Source organism: Vidua macroura, chromosome 5 (genome assembly GCF_024509145.1).
Source record: "Vidua macroura isolate BioBank_ID:100142 chromosome 5, ASM2450914v1, whole genome shotgun sequence".
In the NCBI taxonomy this organism is placed as follows: domain Eukaryota; kingdom Metazoa; phylum Chordata; class Aves; order Passeriformes; family Viduidae; genus Vidua; species Vidua macroura.
Window position 1 is genome coordinate 47211525 of NC_071575.1, and position 23049 is coordinate 47234573.

The window sequence follows — 23049 nt, forward strand, 5'->3', positions numbered from 1 at the left end:
TAGCTTTTGCAGTTATAATCTCAATATCATGTTTTTTGCTTAATATATACACACTCACACTTATGTGTATATATAAAAAATGTATCTATATTGGATGCCACGGATCAATATGCACAATTTCACTTCAGATACACAAACACACAATTTGAGCCAGGCTATTTTTGTAGCTTTTCTTCCTTGTGTTACCCCACAGCCCATGAAGTCATGCAGAACATATGAAAATACTACTTCCAAATTTAAACCAAAGCAAAAATCATATAAAAATATGTGAGGAAAAGTTTGAATGTGAACAGAAATGTTTTTGGTACAGAAAAATTTTGAGAAACAGTCATCTATTAATAATTAAAATTTAAACCATTGCCTGTTTATAAGCTGTCATCATAAAGCAGGATTAAATTAAATTAAATTGGAACATTGATTTATTTTTTTTACTGATACATGGTGCTGGCTTTTGCAGCAAGAATCCTTGATTTATTAAAATCAGACAAAAATTCAAAATTATCAAGACAAGTTTTTCTGTGTAACATAAATCTTTGCATATTTCTAAGAGGAATTCTTAGAAAATACAGAATTTTCCCAAATTTGATCTTGCTTGGCAATTTTATGTGTTTATCCCCATCATGTGATTCATCATAGAAATAAAACAAATATATATTAAGGTTTTATATAGACATTTTATAAATGTTTTAAGCAAAGTGGAAATATTTTGGATACCTAAAGACAGCAAAAGATAAACATGTCCTTTCCAAAGCATTTCTGTATTCTTCAATCAGTGCCACAAAAAAAGACTTACATATGAAAAAATGTATCAAAAATAACTACAGCAAGGAAAAACATAAAACAAAGATACCTTTAAAATTTGACCACTGCTGTCCACCACATGCATTGTCACTTCCACATTTCTGGCCACACTTTTCCCTCCTTTCTCAAATTCTCCTCTTTCTACAGTGATATATAAATCATTCCTCATTTCACCTATCAAAAAAACAAACAGAACAAGGTATCCAAAAGTCAGTCTGACTTGCTTTAATTTTGCTTTCAGTACTTCAGTAAATTTTCATTCTATCTTACAAAGGATAGTGCTGCACCCACAATTTATCAGTATTTTCAGATTTTAAACAATAATTGTTTCCATAAACCAAGAAAAGCAAAAGATCTTCATCCCTCTCAAAACCCAAAGATTATTTGCCATACTAAACCAATTCTACGGGCTTCTACTCATCTGTTGGGTCTGTTTGGTCTTTTCATTGGCCCCTCTAGCTATACTGAAGCCAGTGTCTAGCTCCACCTCATTTAATTCTTCTTCTAATCTAAGGCAATATTAATGTACTTCCTTTCACCTGTAATCATTACAGTTCTCTGTTTAACTGATTACAACTTTTTTCTGCTTAATCTTAACAGCAAGTGTATTATTTTGCAAAAGGAAAAACCAAGAGGTTGGTATTCTTTCCATTAGAATGGCTGTCTTCCCAGATTGTGAGTGGTACAATTTGTAATCTAAAAAATATTTTACATTTAATAGGGTGTTCCAAAGCTTAGGAGGAAAAATATTAGTTATTATTAGTTATTATTATTATTAGTTAGCTTATTTTTTGCTTGTTGGAAAGGCTTCTGAGAAATTAGACTCTTCATTAGGACATTTAAACTGCAAATCCAATACAGACACTACCTAAGTACCATATGGTATGTACAAGTACTGTTAGCATATCTAAATTTAAATTCTGTGCACATTCATGCAGTATCATGCTAAGTAGTTTGTCAGAACATAAACAGATCATATGGACAAGATCAATAGTAATTTTATTTTAGTTTCAGTTGACACAAATTACAAAGTTTGATGAAAAAGGGAAGGAGTGTTTGCAGTGGGGACAGGACAGGGGAAAAGCAGTACTGGTGGTGACTGAAGTGCCATAGTAGGGAAGCCCCTGCTCTGTTTAAAGATGCTGAATCTATTTGTGAATAGTGTAAACTAATCCAGCTCTTGACAAACATTACCAGAACTACTTTGAAGCAATTGGACTTTCCTTGTGAAAGGAAGAACAATGAAGAATGAACATCATCATAATTAGGAGTATTTTCTAAAACAGAAATTGAAAATATGTGTTTTCCTCTAGTGAAATGCAAGTTTAGTGAAAAGGGAATATAATCTTTTAATAAGGCAGATTTTCACTCAGCGTTGCTGAAAGTGTGATAGTTTAGTCTATTTATAGGTGTGCCACTTAGAAAGCAACCATGGGATGTGTACTTATATTGTGGGTAAAATTAATTACAATCTATGTAACATAAACAATTAATGCATCTTCATTTTCCAGCTTCATTTTAATTTGCAAATAGAATTTGACTTGCTTGAACATTCCACAATACTCTCATGTTTCACATTTCTTGTATTTTACTGTATACAACTCTCCAGTGATTTTTAAGTAACAGAAACAATGACCTTGCTATAGTCATTTAATATTCTATAATATTATTACATCACTGGATACAAAATAATTAAATGATTCCTCCAAAGCACAATCTAAATGATAAAAAAATAAAGAAGAAATTGCCACATCACAAATCCCTCAAGACGCATGCCCATAAACAAGGGCATGCTATTGTATTAACTTATCATCAGTTACCTACTGAAAAAATCATGGGCAGAGGCTAGGATACAGCTAGACAGAATCAACAGAATAAATACAAATAGTATTCACAAAATACAGATAGTATTCACTTAAGAGTGTCTGAAGTCAAGGATGAAAGTGCTGAATTACTAGTAAGTGTGTGCAACCACCAGATAACCACCAGATCAGTCTCTGGTTCCTGGTGGGAAACAGGTTTAAAAAAAGCAAAAGGTGATGGTTATTCAGGTGATGGACAGCAAGACTTGTAAGAAAAAAAAAATCAAACAAAAGCAAAACAAAAGGTATCTCAAAACAAAACCCAAACACAAACCCAAAGCTTTACGAAGGATGTTATGAATGTAAGTAACATAAAAGGATGAAAGGAAAGGATGGAGAAATTGTGGAAAAAAGATCAGCTACAGGATATGAAACAGGCAATCATAAGAACTCAGGAAATCCCTTGAGCTGAAAATAGCTGGAGGCTGGGAGAGCATCGGGGGCTAATTACCATACTCATATGTGCATACGCAGCTTTTACTTTTCCTTAGGATTTCCTTACAAGGGTCCTCAGCTAGATGGACCCTTAATCTGAGTCTGTAAAGCTGCTCTTATTGTTTATTCAAGCAATTAAAAAAAAAAAAAACTTAAAAACTCATTAAAACTACCATTAAAACAATTAGATTATGATTATTCTACATTGCAGTACTATTCCATTATAAAAATTTTATAAGTTAGAATAGTATGATTACCAAAGAGCTTGCAGCATGTTGGGTCCTTGCTTAGCATATGCATATTCTGGGCTTGGTTCTAGTTAGTGCTGCCTGTTGGTCCCTTTCAAGTATTTGACATTGAGAAAATATGACAACACACAGTATTCAGAAAAAGAAGCTTTGCTATAGAGCCAATTGGAGCAAACAACACGTAGGTGCAGCAATATCTCTTTAAAAATTGACTTGAATCCTATATGCATTTGTGCTATATTATTTTCATTTATCAGCACAGATCTATTTCAATTTTCCATGGGATTTTCACAGAAACATGACCACAACTGAATAAGCATTTCCACCACAAATGTAGTTACTTTCTCCAGGTGTAATTCAGTGAAAACTGCAAGTTTTCCTTTTTAAATAGAGTAAACTGTATGGGATTTAAATGCAAATGAAAATGACAGTGGAATGGGATGCCCTATTACCAGAAGTGTTGAAGGTCAGGTTGGAAGGGGCTTTAAGCAACCTGCCCTACTGAAAGATATTCCTACCCATGTAGGTGGGCAGAAATAATAATATTTAAATATCCCTTCATACCAGCCCATAATTCTATGCAAAAAAATAGGAGAGCATTTTCAAAAGAAGTCACTGGGGCTCCACAGAAGCGAAGGAGGCTTTTAAAAATTGTGTTTCAACACAGTTCAAGTTTTTTTTTTTTTTTTTATCCAAACCTGCTGTGTTTTACCTTTTTAAGTGCCAGAAGAAATCAAATTACAGTGTAAAAAGAGGTGTAGGGTGTATTTTCTCAAACATTTATCTGCTTTTGGCCTAACAGAGCCTTGGCACAGTTTTTAATCAGTGTCATGAAAAGATAGTTCAGATGAATCTTGCCCTCACCTCTCTCCATTCAGGAAGCTCTGCTCTGTTTTCAATGTCTTGAAGAAACTCAAGACATGTTGGTCATGTTAGTGAAAGAACATACCATTTTTTTTTCCATTACCATGCATGGCAAATTAAATCTAGGAGGAGACTAAGCCTCTTATGCTATATGATGAATAACCATGTTTTATAAGGAAATTAATAGAAAAGCAGAAGGGAGATGATTGAAATAGACCGGAGAATTAATTTTCCAGTAAAGTCAAGTCCAGAAAAGTAAACTCTGGACTATGCATCAAGTACACAGTCTGAACCAGGTGGATACAACATCAGCTTTCTTTCCTCAAAGTATGTGGCATATCTGGCATTTTATAATATCTACAGAAATGTAAGGTTCAATGTAAACTTGCCTCCTGTCTGGAGGCACACAGATATTTCACTCTTGATTAATAACACAATCATTACTTGCAACCAAAGTATAAGAAAACCAACTCTATTGAACTTGCACATTTCAGCTATGAGTCCTGAGATGTTAAGAACTCTATACCAGGTTCCTGACAAATCTTTAGCACAGTATTTCAATAAACATATAACAAGTATAAGCTCATAAAATCAAAAAATCAAAAGGTTTATAAATATCAAGCACAAAGCCTTATCAGAAAACAGCTGCTGGCAAAAAAGAAAATAGATTTGACAAGTAAATGTCACGCTGGAAAGAAAATCATAATAAAAACCTAGAAAAATATATTTGGATACCAAATTTTTAAATTATTTAACTATTGATATAATGGCCTGGAGATATCCTAATCACTTTTAATTTCTTATTGTTAAAATAAGAAATCTTCCTTAACAGAAATTTTCACTCCAAAAATTGCGATTGTCTATTTAAACTAAATTAGGGCATTCATTTATGGCCCCAGTTCCCATTAAAAAAATTCCAAATCCTCTATGAAGCATTCAAATATCAGCAAATTGCTGAATCTATCTATACTCCTTTAACTGATTTTTCTTATTTATGGTAACTATAATTGCACATTTGATTATAGGAATATGCATCATTTTTCGGTGGGATCTTTGCCTTCACCAGTACACCAGACAGATTAAATCAACTCCTTGTCACTAAGGTAGTCAATTACAACCATAAATAGCACTGAAAGGCCAAGTCCTGATGAATATCAGAGTTCTGAGGTAGGTTTTGGTGAGTACAGATGGTATCTTCAGCTAAACTATCTGCGTGACTCAAATCTTATAGGTGTATGTGTACTGAGACTTTTTACAGTGTAACACTTCACCAAATGTGAGGAATCAACACAGAAATAGGAAGGGCACATTTCAAATAGCACAGTTCATCAGATTTTAATTACTGGTTGAAGGCATACCTACAGAATTAAATCTCTATCAGACAAGAGGCTTTAGATGACATGAAAAAAGCAACACACTAATTCCAGCCCATTTCTGTGCTGAGAAATACAGTGTCTCCTTCTCCAAGCTTGTTTCAGTGAAAACATCCAATGGCTGTTTAATATGTTTTATGCTTTAATAGCATAAAGTTTGTTACAGGAATAAGCAACAGAAAACAAGATCAAAAATTCTGCTCAGCTTTTGAAGTGACAAACCTACCTCTACCTATAATGATACTGAGTGGTATGAAATATCTAGACCACTTGAAAGCATTTGTTTCAAAAGAAAGGGCAGCTCATTTCTCCCTGATCTGATGGAGCATTTCCATTCCCCGGCCCCTGTCATGACAGGTCACTTTCAGCTTTCTGAATTTAGGGCATCCAGACTGTGAAATGAACTTGCAGAGAGCAACATCCAGTTAGTAACATTCTTAGCCAGAGTCAAACCACACTGTAAATCAGCTTTGTCTAAGACTGTCAGTTTTCTGGGTAAGAAACGACAGTCAAATAGTGAATCACACATGTTTAAAATCATTAAACATTTTCTGTGAAGCTAAGGTCTCCTTAGAAGTCAAAGATACTTCTAAACATGTAGGTTATGAGCTGAGTCAACAGAAGCTGGAGAAAAGCAAATTAAAGGAGTCATGTGTTGCATTTCTGTGTTATTTGAATGACCTCACTGCTTAAAAAGCTGCTTGTCTTGGTAAAGCTACTTTCTAGACACTATTACAAGATAAAAAAGTAATTAACATGTTACAACCAGCATAGGTAAGACAGAGGATTGTTGTACATTGGGAGTGAGATGATAAACAACAAAGAAGAAATAAGAAAGTTGGTGTTGGTCCCTATGAGAGTGGGAGGTAATAAGCTGTTTCTTGGAAAAAACAGAACTGTGAGGATCAAAGAGTGTACCTAGGGAAGCTGTTTGTTCATCTTACAATCATGCAATTGAATGTGCTGAAAAGGGGTATATTCTGTCCTAATTACAGAAGTGACCCAATAAACCAAACACTTTGGAACTTCTTAGCACCCTATGAATTCACCTTTTCATCGAAAACAGGCTGACAAATTCCTACAAGAGCTTCTAATATTAAGTGAGGGTTAAAGCCACATGGAAACTGAAATTCCACAGAATTTAACAACAACAAAGTCGAGCTGCAGGGGTGTGAATATAGACATAACATTTTGATGTAGCATAAGCTTTCAGTGCACATGCTGCATGGACAGCCACTCTGGTATGTGAATTTAACTGTAAATGAAAGGTGTTGAATTGAAATGTCTGAGTTGCTAAATAGAAATGTGTAGAACTCAGCATTGGCAGTACCTGCCTATCACATGTTCTTGTCAATACATTGCAGCTTTGATCTGGCAAAATTATCTTGAAAGAACTCTCTATGGGTTAGGAGAGGAAAAACTCCAAACCCTTCTTGTCCCAGCTGTAGGTGCTTACCAGGTACATTATAGCTCAAGAATTCTGACCTATGAAGAAGCAAAAGCTTCATTACTTCAATCCAATTAGCAATGAATTGTACAAGGGCAGAATGAGGGCAAGGGACTGATCAGCATCAATTACATGCAAAAGTCTAATATTAAGAACAGGAGGAAAGGCCAATTAAAGTCAAAAACAAACACAAGAAGACTTCTGGAGGATTCCAACTATACTCAACCTGCCAATTATAAACTACAAATATTAAATAAGCAGTAAAGAGAAAAAAGCCAGGAGTAATTTTCAGGAGATGACAATGTGTGCTCAGGGTCATATTATGCCAACTGCAGAGTTTTATTATGGGATGCCTCTGAGGCTCCCTTTCCTTCATAGGTGGAGGCTCCATCATCACTGTCAAGGACCTGTGTATAAGCACTGGTCTCCTGCTGCTCCCAAGATGTGCCTATGTGTAAACTGTCCCCAGCTGAGAGATGCTTAACTGCACCCACTGAACCTCAGGTGACAGGAACAACACAGGTCATCACTAGTAAGGAGAAAGTCAGATCAGTACAAGTCTCAGGAGAGCCTTTGCATGAACGTATCATTTGTGCTGTTATTTTCATAGAAACATTTGCACCTAACCTAGGCATCAAAGAAATGATCTTTCATCATAAAATTGTTTTTGAACTTACACTGACAAAGCTGTGAGTTGCAACTGCAACACATATATTGTAACAAGACTTTTCACGTGTTTCAAACATATTTAGAACTGCAGAATCTCTTGTAGCATATTAATATGAAACAAGGTTTTCAAGCAGAAGATAGCTGTCAAAGATCAAAGGTAGCATCTTTGTTAGAAACAAGAGAGTAGTTTGCCAGTTAGCCTCAAAAAGCTTTCTAGTGAAATAAATTTCAATTTTATTGTTTAGTAGGGTAACAAAACACAGCATGACTGTGTTTGAACAAGCATCTCTGATAGTTACTGCTGTCCTGACAGCAGTAATTTAAAAATAAGTATACAGACCTCACAAGGAGCTTTTGTTTGGAACTGCTTTTTTGAAAGCTTTGCTCAGAACTGTAGGTCTTTTAGAACCATGAATTGCAAAAGAGCAAAAAACATAATTTTGTTTAGAGGAAGTTCCTGTTCATTTACATCTATATAAAATACAAGCTAATGAGATGCTTTATACTCTAAACATATCTTGAACAGCTCTTTAAAAAAATTTCAGTTGTAGGGTCTGAAAATCTCTGTATGTGGCACAGACAAAATGGTATTAACCCAGAATGTAAATCTTGTGAAGGAAAACATTCTAGAGAAAAGATCCTTAGAATACTTTGTAGAATGGGAAAAGAGCTGTGTAGCAACTGCCAGTGGGAGGATATAAAAAAAAAAAGGAAAAAAAAAAGGCAGCAGAAGGTGATTTTAACTTTTAATTTGAGGAGAGCGCTAAGGAAGCTTAGTAAAGTTTTCCGTCTTGTTAATCCCTTTCTGGCAGTTGAACCTTGATGATTTCATTGTCCAACTTCCATGCAATGAGCTGGGACATCTTCAACTACAGCAGGTTGCTCAGTGCCCTCTCCAATTTGTCCTTAAATGTTGCCCAGGGAGAGGACGCTCTCTCTGGGCACCCTGTGTTGGCGTTTCTACCCTTTTTAAAAAAATTGGTGCAATGTTTCCTTTCCTATAATCACTAGGTACTCCATGTGACTGCCATGACTTTTCAAATATCATGGAGAGTGGCTTGGCAACTACTTCAGCCAATTCCCTCAGGACCCTGGGATGCATCTTGCCAGGTCACAGACTTAAGTATGTTCAGATTCCTCAGGTGGTTAGTGTTTTCCTACATAGGGAGGAACTTTGCTTCCTTCAGTCCCTCCCTTGAGATTCACAGATTTGAGAGGTTGAGAAGAGAGACAGAAGAAGACTGAGGCAAAAATACTGTTGAGTATCTCAGCCTTTTCTCCTCATCTGCTGAGACCAGTTTACCAGTCATGTCCATCACAAGGAGTATGCTTTTCTTTTCCAGCTGCAATACTTACAGAAGTTCTTATTTTTCTTTGCATTCCCTTGCTGATTTCAGCTCCAACTTTGCCTTAGCCTTCCTGACCCCATCACTACACATCTGGGCAAAATCCCAATATTCTTCCCAGCATACCTGTTTGTATTTTCACTACTTCTGCATTTCCCTGTTGTCTTTTAGTTTGACCAGCATGTCTTTACTCAACTATTCTTTTCTCTTGCCTTCCCTTCTTGATTTCTTACACATTTAATTTAAAAACAAAAATTAATTTAAAAAATTCAAGTTAAGCAATCTAGGAACATTTATGAAAATTGTAACACAGAAGAATGTTATCTGAGAGAAGGGCATTCTTAAGGACAGCAGCTCAGGAAGACACACAGGTATGCTGCATTACATAAAGAATTTCATCACTGTAGGAAATGAAATCCCATCACTGAAACAATTTCCTTTTTGTTTTACATTTTAGAAGATACTGAAAGACTGACTGGTTGCTTATCAGGGAATATATTCAGCACTTTTAAAAAGGGGGGCAAATCTCGTTGACATGCTTGAAGCTGCCAGTGAACATATTTGAGTTTTAAAGACTGTGACAACCACCAGTCAGCTGTCTGTTCAGTGCTTTTTCCCCACACAGCATACCTTCACTTCTCCATCACTGAGGCAAAGAACAACCAAGCAAATTTTGCACACATTCAGGAGATTTATGAGTAATATACACACATGACTCAAGAATGAGAAAACGTTTTACTTGGTGCTTAAATATATACATACAAAGAAAAACTCTGAGACTGAGACCTTCTGGGTGATACTTAACAAAGAATTATTTGGGGCAGGCTGTGTGTCTGTATTTAAGTATATTATAGGGGATAGGCAGAAAAAATTAAGGCAATTTCTACTATTTATATACTAGCAGCCACTTTATATATTATGACTGGTATTCTTTTTTATATATGGGAAACTTAGTTAAAACAACTGTGTATGTTAGGATTTTGGGAGCAGTGGTCACTTTGGTAACACCACTTCATTTTTATTAATGGATTAAGTAGACTTGGGCATTTAAACCAGAAATGAACAAACTGATTTCTTAGTACTCTCCTAAGTTACTTTAGTTTTCTAATAAAACATTATCTGCATTTTCAGCTTTACTGCAGAAACATTCAACAAGCTCTAAGACACACTCACCAGAAAACATCTGATTAAGCAAATGAAATGCCCTTTACAAGGAATTCTCAAATACTTGCAGATTTCAAATGGATTGTACATTTACCACATAATACCCAACTGTTCTGTGACTTTTTTCTCTTCCTTTTAACAATGAGATGTAAAACAAGCTGTTTTGAACAAGTGAGGAATAAAAGACTTGTGAACTCTTTTCAACAGATAACTTTGACCTGTTGACTTTGTCTAGCTTCAAAATAAAGAAAATATTTCCAACATAATTTTGAAAGACTGTTTACTTTAACAGAGCTAAAGCACTCATTTGTTAGTTTGCCAGTGTTCCTTACCTGGTTTATCAAAGAAAAACTTCAAAGCCATAACTATCCTTGCATACACTTCCCATGCAACACTGCTACTTATTCTATACTCAGTAGAAAGCCAGATTATTCTTCAAATACTATAAACTGCAGAAGACCCTTTTCCCCATTCTTCATTTCCAGAGATTTTAAATCAAGGTAAGTACACTTAAATTCTGGCTTGTCTTCCCTTTCCATAGTTTTCTTCTATTTTTTCCTTCAGTTTCTAATGAACCAAAAAAATAAGACAGAGGAGATGGAAAGGAGAAGAAAAACAATATACAAGTTCCTTGCACTTGCCTAATCAATTTCATCATACCCTTCTTTTCTCCAGTGAATTATAGAAGTGTTAATTCCTTCAACAGATAGGATTAAAGTTTTTTAATAGTATTAAAATAGGATTTGAAAAGCAGAAGATATTGCCCCTAGAGTACTACAGTTTTGTGAAATGTCAAAATGCAGGGTGTGTCATTTTACTCCACCATATTGCTCAACATATTTTGTAAAACTAATATATCCAGTGGCAGAAGTTAAATTCAAACTGTTTGTACTTCATATAGTATAAAGAAGTTTGGAAAAATTCACTCCACTGCTCAAGGGAAAAAAATGTTGAAGTGTGTCAGACATAGATTTCTTCTCCTTGAATCAACAGCTGTTTACTATCTCCAAGCTCACTGGCAGACACAGACACTTACCATGATGAAGACAACATATTCCATAGCTTTCTTTACATTTTTGCAGAATCTTTTTCTATGCTTTGAAAGAATTAATGCCTCTAGTCAAAAAATCACATAATTGAAAATGAATGTTACCACAAAGATAGCATTTTGTGAGATTGTATAAAAAGACAAAGATTCTACTTCTAGTTTTATTTTAAAAAGCTTCTGAAAATAGTAAGAAAGGTTGGTGAGTGTGTACTTGAACATGAAAAGATCTTTTAATAATCCAGATGAAAGCATGATTAGTACATTCAGTAGCTTTGAAGGACAGGATCTGATGAGATTTAACTGGACCGCAAAAGGACATCTAATGAAGTTAAAAAGTGACAAACATAAAGCAATGCAGATGCGATGGTAAAAAAATTCAGTTACTTTTCCTAAATTAAGCATATGAAAGCTTAACATAGGAAACTTAAAAGCTTGGCAATATCCTCCTGGGCACCTCATTCTATCTGTTAAATGAGCAAAAATTGCAAAAAAGAAAAAGACCATGCTGAAGCAAAATGCAGCTTTTAATCTTGGACAAATAAGTTTGAAAGAATGAAAATTCAATTAAAAAAAAGTAATAGTGCAGCTGCATGTAACATTTTTAGCAATGCTATTTGTCAAAATTTATCACACAAATAGAAAAGGACCAAAAAAATGTACCCTTGTGTACAAGGTAAACACTAGTCAATGCAGAATCCTTGTAGCGATGCACCCATTCTCTAACCTCTTCTAATATCGTATGAGTTTAATAATTTGGATGGACATGAAAAAATATTAACTCTTATCCTTAAAACATAAGGTGATCAGATGGCAGCAGTGGTAATGGCATCAGTTCAGATCATAAGCTGAAAAAATAATGGCTGTAGCTAACTGATATCCACCTGTCGAAGTCTTTTGAGTTGTCATCCAACAGGCCAATTGTTTACACACCAAAATATATTTTATGGGCATTTTGAGCTGCTGTTCTCTATAAGTCACAGAGCCTTTCAAAATCAAATCCATAGCAGTTTTAAGTCAGAATTATCTCATCATATTACTAATAGACAAATATGCATAGAGGAAGTTTGTAGGTAAAATTTAGGAAGTAAGGTTTGGACCTCACTGAATTGCTTAGTGAAAAAAGTATTCTACAGGAAGATGATGAGATTACTTTAAGTGCTAATGTCTCACACTAAATGGATTTTGTCTTTGAATGTACGAAGTAGTTAAGACAACAACTACCAGTAAACTACCAGTAATAGACTTAGCACTGTTAAGAACAGTGTAGCTCAAATGAAGTAAAGCAGATGCAGTTCTGATCGGGAATGCACAACAAAGGAAGACGTGCACCTATATGTATGCTTACCACACAAAAGTTTAGTCTATTTACAACTGGAAGGCAGAGTGAGCATGTCTCATTTACATCCTCATTTAGACAAATAGCTGTGCTAGGGTTTATTCCAATTCTAAAAACTCCAGACAACACATATTAGTGATCAGGCTTATTTACGGAATTAGGTATTTTCCACAATGGTGCCAAAGAACATATACATGCACATTTAAAACACATGAGCATGAACAGCACTGAAGGCATGCACTGATACAGGTGCTCTAAGTCAAATTTGGAAAGAGATTCCATAATACTGAACTACATAAAATAGCAAAAAAGCGGGTAAAAGGATGCATAGAAAAAGGGCTTTCACATTTCATTACCTATTATGCATGTAAATTTAACCTAGAGTGCTCCTCAAAAGTATACTACATTTGTAAATATCAAATGCTAAATTTAATATACTAAGTAATGATGTGGTTGTTAGGAAATGGTGAACACAGAAACTCAGTGTGCAAGCACAGGTGTCCTTCAATGTTGTACAAAGCTTCCTGAGAATATTGGCTGTATATCTGCAGACAACCACACTAGAACGCTGGAATAGAATTTACCAGTGCTTGCATGGAGTCTGCCCTGAAATCCTGGTCAAACCTAGAAAATGCATATTGATTATCTTCACAAATTGACACTTTCACTGCCTTTCCTTCTTTTGCTGGCTAGAATAAAGTGAGTTACCTATTTCACAGCCTTTTTGAATGATAGCCATCTACTTTTTTTCCAGCCATTTACTTAATTTCCTATAACACTTGGAGTTCTTCATGATGAAATTCCAAAGGTCCTGGATATTATATTTTGTGGCTTCAGCGTGTCAAGTTGCAGTGACACAAAAAGCATTACTCTATAAAAACATGCACTATTACTGTCAATTCTGGTTTGGCACGTATGCTGATCCCTGTTACTTTTCACAGCAAAATCTCCACAGAGAAAAGGATTGGTATGACAAAAAAAGAAGGTCAGAGAGAGTTTAAATACACCAGAATAGGAGAGAGACCTAAAATATGGCATTTCTAAGAGAGATACTGAAGTTTAGCAGCATGAAGCATTTCTTATTGAATAATTCAAGAGAGTCTTATTCACAACACTAACCTAACTGCTAATTAGCCACAGCAACACCCTTTCAACAAAAATATAAAATAAGATCTAATTAATGGTCACTTCTAGTGGCAAAAGATGAAGTTCTCTAATTTATCTGTGGAAAAAAAAATCACTAGAAGAGAAATAAAATGAAAAGGAAGCTTTAAATTAAAAAAGCATTTCAAAGGCTAGGTTGCTGAGGGCATTTCAGGGCCTAGGGCTCACTGCTCTGGTTAGTCCTTGAAACTCATCATTGCAAGATTAAAATTATTATTTCTCTTTAGGGGAAATCCCTTCTATGCCAGTAGACACAGAAGTTGCACATTATTTAAACTGATGCATGTATACAACTGGACTGAGAAAGTAGTACACCAAAACCCATATAATTTTTTTTAACTAAAACAGTGAAAAAGTGAACCTGCATAACTCTTTGAAACTGAGTCAAGAAACTACTCCAGCAGCTGATTACACTGTACTGTTATAACATGTTTCTTGCAGTTTAGAACATCACATTATTTCTCAAGTGGAAAATGAGGGGATAAGAGATCTATTCATAGCAAATTTGATAACACAGAGAAGCAGGTCACTAAATCATAGATAACTGGGGAAATTATTCCTAATGGGAGTTACAGTGTGCTCAGTAAAACTGCTTCCACTGCTATCTGCCAGACTATTTACAACACCCATTTGATTCAAATTTCAAATCCAACAGTAAGACAACAAATAAAACCTAGCTAATAAGCCATGAAATTTCATTTGAATTGCTTCCATTAGGCATATATATATATATATATGAACTAACTTCAATTTAAATGGCACCTGACTTATGCATTTCATTTTTCTAAATACTGCAGTCATACCATTTTCATTGCAGTGCTGAAACTGTTTTATTGACTTGTATTATGTACATGTTTTAAGTGACCAGTAGTGCTGATCAAGGATGCAGAAGGACAAATGTTTAATTGGCAGTAAGCACACAAGAGTGAATTCTCAGTTGTCAAGTTTCAGGCAAAAGTTCAAGAGAAATACATGCCCACAGCTAAAGCTGAGCCTCATTACTGAGTTTCAAATGCCTATTTAAGACCTTCTTGATTAGTGAAGTATGAAAGTTTATTTATTCTTGCCTCAGAACCCTAGTTTACTTCTGATTTATGTCCACAGGAATGCAAAGACAGATCTTTATATGAAGATAGTCCCATTTAAAAATCTGAAAGTCATGAGGATGATTTACACTTGAGAAAGTCAAGACTGTATGCGTAGACTCAGCTAAAACTAAGATGTGAGCTCCTCCCTGCAACATTTCTCAGCAACAACATAACACCATAATCATGCCAAACTGATCTGCTTGAAAGTACGCTTTTCCTTTAAAGAGACATTTGCTTCCTAATTTTCAGCAACCCACTAAAACTTTTAAAAATATTTATTTCAGGGATGTAGCTATAAATTGTTCTATGATCTTCTTCCTATATTTGCTTCTTCACATTCACACTGACACAATCTTTCCACCTTCCTTAGCACTGGTTTAACTACTTGCATATTTTGTCAAATCATATAAGCAAAATGAAGTCTCTACATCTATATTATTATACATTTCCAGTCTTGGAGACCCAAACATTGTGAAAGCAGAAACTGTACAGTACCAGTGAAATTCTGTGTGTCTTTATTTAAAGAGCTACCAGCTCCTATGAACAAAATGTTCTGCTGGTTATCTTTTTACCTACATAGAGCTCAGTAGTCTTGCATTCAGTCATCTTCACTTTTATGAAGTGAGGTTACATCTCTCAAAAAAAGGCTGCTAGAGCCATAAGCTTTTTGACACTGGCATAGCAACCAGACAATATAATGTAATGGGGCCACTGGGACACAGTTTTCTTCTATCTTTATGAAAAAATGGTAATATAAAAGTCTTGGGAACTGCTTAAGTAGTTTCAGAATACACTATTCATTTGAAAACCAGCTGATAATCAAGTTTTTTCTTTTACTGCTTATTAGGATAGCTTTCTCTTTAACTTACCAGGCATTATAATATTGGAAAAACCTAGTTTCCTTGTTATGGATACTCCATGGGTAAATCTAGATGTATACTCCCTCCTAATTTGTTCTATGTCTCCATGAAGCAACTGAAGAGAAACTGCCAAACCTGAAAATGAAGAGAAAAACTATGAAAAATTAGACATTCAAACATATTATTATCAGTATTGCTTAAAAATTTTATATATTTGCTAGTATATATGCATTCTTGAGAACAGAAAATTCAGAGGAAGTTTAGTAATAACAAGCCAACCCACTTCAATTTTTAAGTGTAATTGCAAAGGGTATCAACATCCAAAAATCAGTAAAGTCTTGAAAACAACAACCCATGAAAACATTAGCAAATTATTACTGATGTGTAATTGAACCACAATGACATGAATGAAAAATACGTCAGTAGGGATGGACTAATGTTTTAACTAAAAAGAAAACTAAAAAGAGGTCAGTTTGGAGAAATTTCAATCAGATTATTTGCTACCATTTTAATTTTTCACTTCCTTCAACACAATCCTGCCTTTATTGGCATGCAAGAAAAATGGTCCCAGAGCTATGGGTGAAACACAGAAGTCTCATCACAGTGTATCACTTTATATTACCTTGTATAAAGTTATACAATTTATTCATCCAAAATGTGAAGAAAAAAATTCTAGTAAGCTACTATAGCATAATCAGTATTCTTAGGAACAGCAATTTTATAATGACTGAAATTACAATTTTTGTTCAACATTTATCAGATTTAATCAATCACACTCTTTCTTAAGTTTGCTAGAAGACATGCAAAATGCAAGGATGGCCATATAATAATTTTCCAATTTTTATTCCTCTAAAACCAAGGAAGCATAACTTTTTCTACTACATCTGCAGTATACAAATAAACTGCAAATCATTACAGTTGAGATTAACAAAAGCAACAGGCATGCCTTTTGGTTATTTCAAATATAATCACTGAGGCAAGTGTCTGAATGATACAGCTTGCAAAGATTAATCTTGCCTGACCTTCAGCGTTACTACAGCATATCCTGTGTCAACATACAGATCAAGGAGAAGATAAAAGCAAACTCTGTGTATACACTCAACAATTGGAGACAAACAGACAACTCAGAAGAAGAGTCATAACGAACTTGAGATACAGCTGAAGCAAATAACATGTACAACACAGACTGAACAACAAGGTCATCAGTCCTTTCGGCTTTGAAAGAAATTTTCCCTACAACCGTTTTACTGTTTAGCTGAATAAATTTACTTGAAGTCTGGCAGTTCCTAAAATCAGGTCTCAAAATTCTCTGCCATGTACTGCCAGTCCAGGCTCCTGCAGATCAGATATCTAATTACTATGACAACTTTTATATTTTTCCTCTTACCTACACTTACATTTTCTTATTTTGGCAGCTCCAGAGAATGTGATACTCTGACCAAACTTTCCTTCTCATGAAAAACAGCTTGCCTACACATCTCCAACTGGGTACATAAACAAATCTTACAAGGAAAAGCATTCAGTGAAGGCTTTTCTATTTTAAGGACTGTATTTAATGCCATGGATATTAATTATTTTTGTAGGGGAATTTGTTTTACACAGTGAATGACCTTTAGGAAGAAGTGGCAATCATTATTTGGGCAGGTGAGAAAACAAACCGCTAGCTGTGGCTAGCTGCCGGTACAGAAGCTTGGTACAAAGTCATACAGGCAAAATTCAGGCTCTGTTAGAGCAGGTGAAAGGTTTTTCATTGCTGTATGGGAATAGCTAGGCTGAGTACAGCTCCCTGATAAAAATGGATATATAGCCCACCCCCAATCTTGCTGTTTTTATATTTTAAGAAATTGTTATACATACACATGTATAATCATGCCCTCATATGCCCCTATTGTACTGTTTCCTTGGAAACCTGAAAAACCCATTTGCTATTGTTATAGATCACATCAACCACAACAGCATTAATCAGATATTGTACACTACCTGGTGTAAAGTTATTGTGTTTTCTAAACAAGGGTTGAAGTCTCCAAATCCAATTGTCTTTAAGTATGAATTTCACAGATTTCCTTGAAGAATTTTATTTAACTCTAAAATTAGATATCAAAAAAAACCTCATCAAAGGCTAAACAGTTTTAACTTGAGAAAAAAGCTATCTGTCAATGATTTGAAGTACTTGCTCATGCAAGGCAAGAAAGATATAGAGCTCTGTATTTTATGGCATTCATTGTTAGAAAATAAAGAATCATCTTTATACATCCAAAAGCATCAAGAAATCTCTCAGTGAACACACCTGAAACACAGGTAAGTCATTTTACCCATAGTTTAGATACATCTTTGGAGTATAAATGGCATGCATTCCCCAGCTTTTCAGAAAAATGAAGAACATTGGATTACAGATAGCAAAGTTACTTAAAAGTGTTATATGGTGTAAAGAGGCCAGTAAATAGGAAAGAGTGAAAGTCAGCCAAAATGGAAACAAAGCACAGAGAAGGAAATCTGAAGGACCTCCAAAAATCAAGTCTTCAAGTTAACAGTTTTGCCACAGAGGACCCAGCTGTCAAACTAAAGGGAATTGACAAGAAGGGAAGTAGAACTGATAAATCTGGTAAAATGCTAAAGTTAGGAGCACGCGTACTTTTACATAATCAATGAAAAGAACCCAATTCCTAGGTAGGCATTCAGATTGCTCTGTCAAAGCTCCACTAATTTTGCAAGACACCCAGGCTACCCTCCATTAAGGACCTAAAATCCTAAAAGGTATACTGCTACTGAGGTGTGATACCCACAATACAGAACAGGTTGCCTGAATTCCCAATGATTTGTTACATTCAGGATGTTGAGATAGGCAAAAGGAACATATTATATTTCAAAGGCTTTCCCCTAGAACTGGTTTCATTTTGCTCTCAAGCTCACACTATTTGATGACCAGTAATTGGCCACTGGTGAGATGTTCATAGGCCTCTAGAATCATCCTATGCCAGTACTTCCAAGGTGTCAGTTATGGTCATATGTCTTTACTCTTCTGTGTTCTATTTTAGTCTAGGGTTATAGCTAGTTAACTCTACACTGAGTAACTACATTTTATAGCTATTTGTTAAATACAAAGCATATATACACCACATGACTGCACAAAACTATGCAAGAGCTATAACATGGCAGATAAAATTTATTATTTTGTCATTAGATATATGCTTTTACAAGTCAGAACAAATAAATCTCCTGTCAGAACAATGCAGGGTAAGACAAGTTCAGCCAGCCAAAGCCAGATAGGTAAAGAGGACCTTGTTGTCAGCTAAACACAAAGCCTGTGGCCAGTTGCAAGCCACAGCAATCCCATATTCATGGGTTTATAAAAATGCAATACACTCGCTAAAGAAAGTAGACACCCATCATGACTGAGGAATTACACAAATGTAATAAAAATCATGGGGAAGAGATATTTTAAAAAGATGGATTAATCCACATTTTGCAAGGGCCTAGAGTTTGTATGCTTATTATAAATTGAGCTACCAGAATACCAATAAACATTGACTAGCATGATTTAAAACATACTGACACATCACATTCAGATTTTCAGAAGGGTGCAGATTCAGCTTAAGAGGGACTCCCTCAGACACATTGCAAAACAAAGTAGATTGAAGAGAAACTCACAAGTTGAAACACATCACCCTTAAAATAAAAGAGAGGAGATTTAGACCAAATGTTAGGAAGAAATTCCTTATGGCGAGGGTGGTGAGTCACTGAAAAAAGATGCCTAGAGAAATTGTGGGTGTCCTGTTCCTGGAAGTGTTCTAGGCCAGGTTAAACTGGGCTCTGGGCAACCTGATCTAGAAGGTTGCATCCTTGCCAACAGCAGGGGGGACTGCACACAGCAAAAATTAGTTTTAGAAAAAATTAGAGCATTTGTGATGGGACAGCTGTTCACAGACAAAGCAAAATAGAGATCTGCAACATGTCACTATACACTGCACACAACCACTGACTGTGGTTGATAGGACCACCACACCATTTATTACACCTGGGAGCCATCAAAAACTTCATAACTATACATTTTCCATTTCTGGAACATTAGGAGCTAAAACATAACAACGAAAATTATTATCCACTCTCTGAAGGACTGGCACATTTTTTTAATAAGGTATGTAAGTCTAGCTTTGTCCCCTCAGAAAAAAAGCTTCATTTACCTCCCCACTGATAAATAAAATTCTTGTGTTAGCTATTATTCTTTATTTATCCCAGTTTTGAAACCACTACAACAATACTCTGTAAGGAACTACAAATAGATATGCTTTTATTTCTTTTGCAAGCACATGAAATGTCTTACTATTAACTTGTACTAAATTTCAATACACAACAGATTATTTTTATAATTCAGATGAAAGACAATACAGAAAATTGTCAATCTGCTGAATAAGCATCCCAGATTTTTGTTAGATTTGTCATTTTACCTTCAAACAGCTTTTGTACTGCATTATTGATTTCTGCACTTAGTTATGACAGAAGGCATCTGTTCATTATGCTTATAAACCCTTTATTTGCATTTGGGCTTCTGAGGGCAGGGGAAATAATTTACATTCAGCTTCTATCTGCTGGCAGCAGAGAATCCTAGATCATATTTAGAAGAAAATGCCTAGCAGCTGCTCAGAAAACTGATAGAAGAAAAAAAACAAACCTCAGACAGAATGTTGTTCAGCACTGTTTGTATTTTAAGAAAAGTAATAAAATAAGGCATCTGTCCAAATAAAGCTGCCTAAAGATGTTAAAGCTTTTTGAGGGCTTACAGGTGTTCCCATTTCCAGTAGTGCTTTAAGTGCAAAGGTAAAAAGGTACAGGTAAAACCAGTAGATTTGCACAACCAAATGGTTTACTGATTTAATATGATCTGGGACAAACAGTTGTATAAATTTTGGCCACAGAAAACTCTGTATAGAAAATCCCACAAATTACTGTCTGGGAATAGAGAGCTAAAAAAGGAGAGGTAGATTCAGTCCTTGATGGCCTTTTTGAAGACTTCATTCTGATTAATTTGAATTATCAAATTAAACTCTGAACTCCTCTTTTCCTCAGCTTTAAATTCTGGGGTTTAGCTCAGTAAAAAAAAAAAAAAAGAATGCATGAAAGCCATTGCAACACTTTGACAGCTTTCTTGGAGCTCTTTTGTCAAGATTGTCAGAAATGCCCTCAAGTGTATAAAGTAGGGATGTTTTTCTTCCTCAAATGGAACAGAAACACTTAAATGCAAATGGCATTTAGCTGTCATAGGAAAACTGGCTTGGAATTTCTTTACAGGGTAGATGATAAAACTTCAAGTATTTCTTTCAGACTTACCCCAGTATGAAGGATAAAGGACCACAAGGCTAAGTTACTATTATAAAAGCATCTAGTCTAGGAACCATATAAAGACAATAAAAATTTCAGAAATAATGTCTCCAGTTCTTGCGTTAGCAAGCCCACTGCTGCCCTTTTCTATTAACAAGTCACTTGGTATGTTAACACCATTTTCACACTACCATGTTATACTGCAAAGGTGAACCTTCTTGCACAAAACTTTTTTAAATTACATTTTTACAAACTGGATAGTTAGCGAGAATATTATGGAGTGTGCAAAATACACAATTCTGCAATTATAAGTGGTTTATATTGCTTCTAGTGCAAATAACAGAAAAAAGGCTCCACGGAAACACTTGTTATTTTCTCCTTCATGAAGTGTAGTTCTTCATAGAAACAGAATTTTATTAGAAATTTAGCTATTTGCATTCGAATAGTGTGTCTTATTTCAAAGGAAACAGATGTTTAATAGGTACCTGAACAAAATGTTAAAAATCAAATCCCCACCAACATAAGAACCTAGGTAACAATTGTAAAGAACTTATAAATATATTCTTGAAGAAGTTAAAACCATGTGTATGTGTTCTATAATTAATTATTTGAAATAGTGTTAAGACTTTTTATTCATTTAGTAGATAAAATGAAGGAAGTCAACACTATCCAACAAGTAGAACAAATTTTTGGAAAAGGCTTATAAAAACATAATGCAACTCCAAGATAGAAATATGAACCAGCTATTGTTATTATGCAGCCTTAGGTAGGAATTTCTGAGGTTTAAATTAAGTGCCACTTGAATCACGTCCTGCAACAGTGTGTCCAGCACTGCTCCCCTGGCCTTGGCACTGGTGAGGCCACACCTCAAATCCTGTGTTCAGTTTTGGGCTCTTCACTACAGGAAGGAGACTGAGGGGCTGGAGCATGTCCAGAGAAGGGCAGCAGAGTTAGTGAAGGGTTTTGGAGCACAATTTTTATGAGAAGCAGCTGGGGGAGCTGGGGTTGTTTAATCTGGAGGAAAGGAAGCTGAGAGGAGACCATATTGCTATCTACAATTACCAGAAAGGAGGTTGCAGTGAAATGGGGGTCCCTCTCTACTCTCAAGTTACAAGCAATAAGAGGAAACTGCATTGGAAAAGGCTGCCCAGATAAGTGCTTGGCTCACTATCCCTGAGATATTTAGAAGACCCACTTGGCAGCCCTGGGTTAATGGTTGGACTCCATGATCTTAAAGGCCTTTCTCAGCCAAAACGATTCTATGATTCTATCATTGCAGTACTGACTTGAACAACAAATCACAGTTCTACTGAATAGAAGATCTCCCTGGCAGTATCACAATGGCACATTTTTCATTCTTCTCTGAAAACAAATCTTTTAGCAACACTGAAGACAACAACATGAATTTAACTCTATTACACCCTTATCTCTTCAGGGCCAAATGATCTTGGAACAACACTTTATGTGCAAAATTCTTTATGCGGGTAATCTTTTGGCTTTAGCATTTTTTGAGAACAAAAAAGAATGCCTTAATTCACTGTATACTTAGTGAAGTAGATAAGAGCAATATTCTTATTTTAAATGTATTTCAAACAGCAGCCTTCAGTGACAACTAATTCTTAAACATATCAAACTGGAATACACATAATCTCCTTGTCACAAAACAAAGATTAAAAATGACAGATTTATAAATTGTCCTAGAACTAGAGTAACTAAGCAAATGCATTTGCTATTTAAATGCTAGTGATATGAAGATAAAAAAACACATTTCAAAGAAATGCTGACACCTGAGAACTTTGTTGATAAAATACAAACATCAGAAATCTTTTCTGTGATTAATTTTATGCCCAGAAGTTAGCTAGAAGTGATGTATTTTTACCTTCTCAGTAAAGTTCATGTTACTACTCCTGCTATCATTTCCCCTCATTGTTCCCCAGTCATTGCTCCAGTCAATTCTCCACTGTAAAGCTATGCTTTCTTTTTGGCTAAAAGTCATAGCTGTTTCTAGCAGGGAATGCACATTTAGCT

General features: G+C 35.2%; 1 protein-coding gene across 1 annotated transcript in view; it reads right to left on the minus strand.

Annotated features, from left to right (window-relative positions):
* Positions 1-23049, minus strand: part of DOCK4 (dedicator of cytokinesis 4) — a 218492-nt gene that overhangs the window by 78638 nt on the left and 116805 nt on the right. The window contains exons 13-14 of the mRNA XM_053977046.1: positions 15715-15840; positions 851-975 (exon numbers count right to left, since the gene is read on the minus strand). Of these exons, the coding sequence (XP_053833021.1) occupies positions 851-975; positions 15715-15840 (251 nt within the window). The remainder of the gene's footprint in view (positions 1-850; positions 976-15714; positions 15841-23049) is intronic.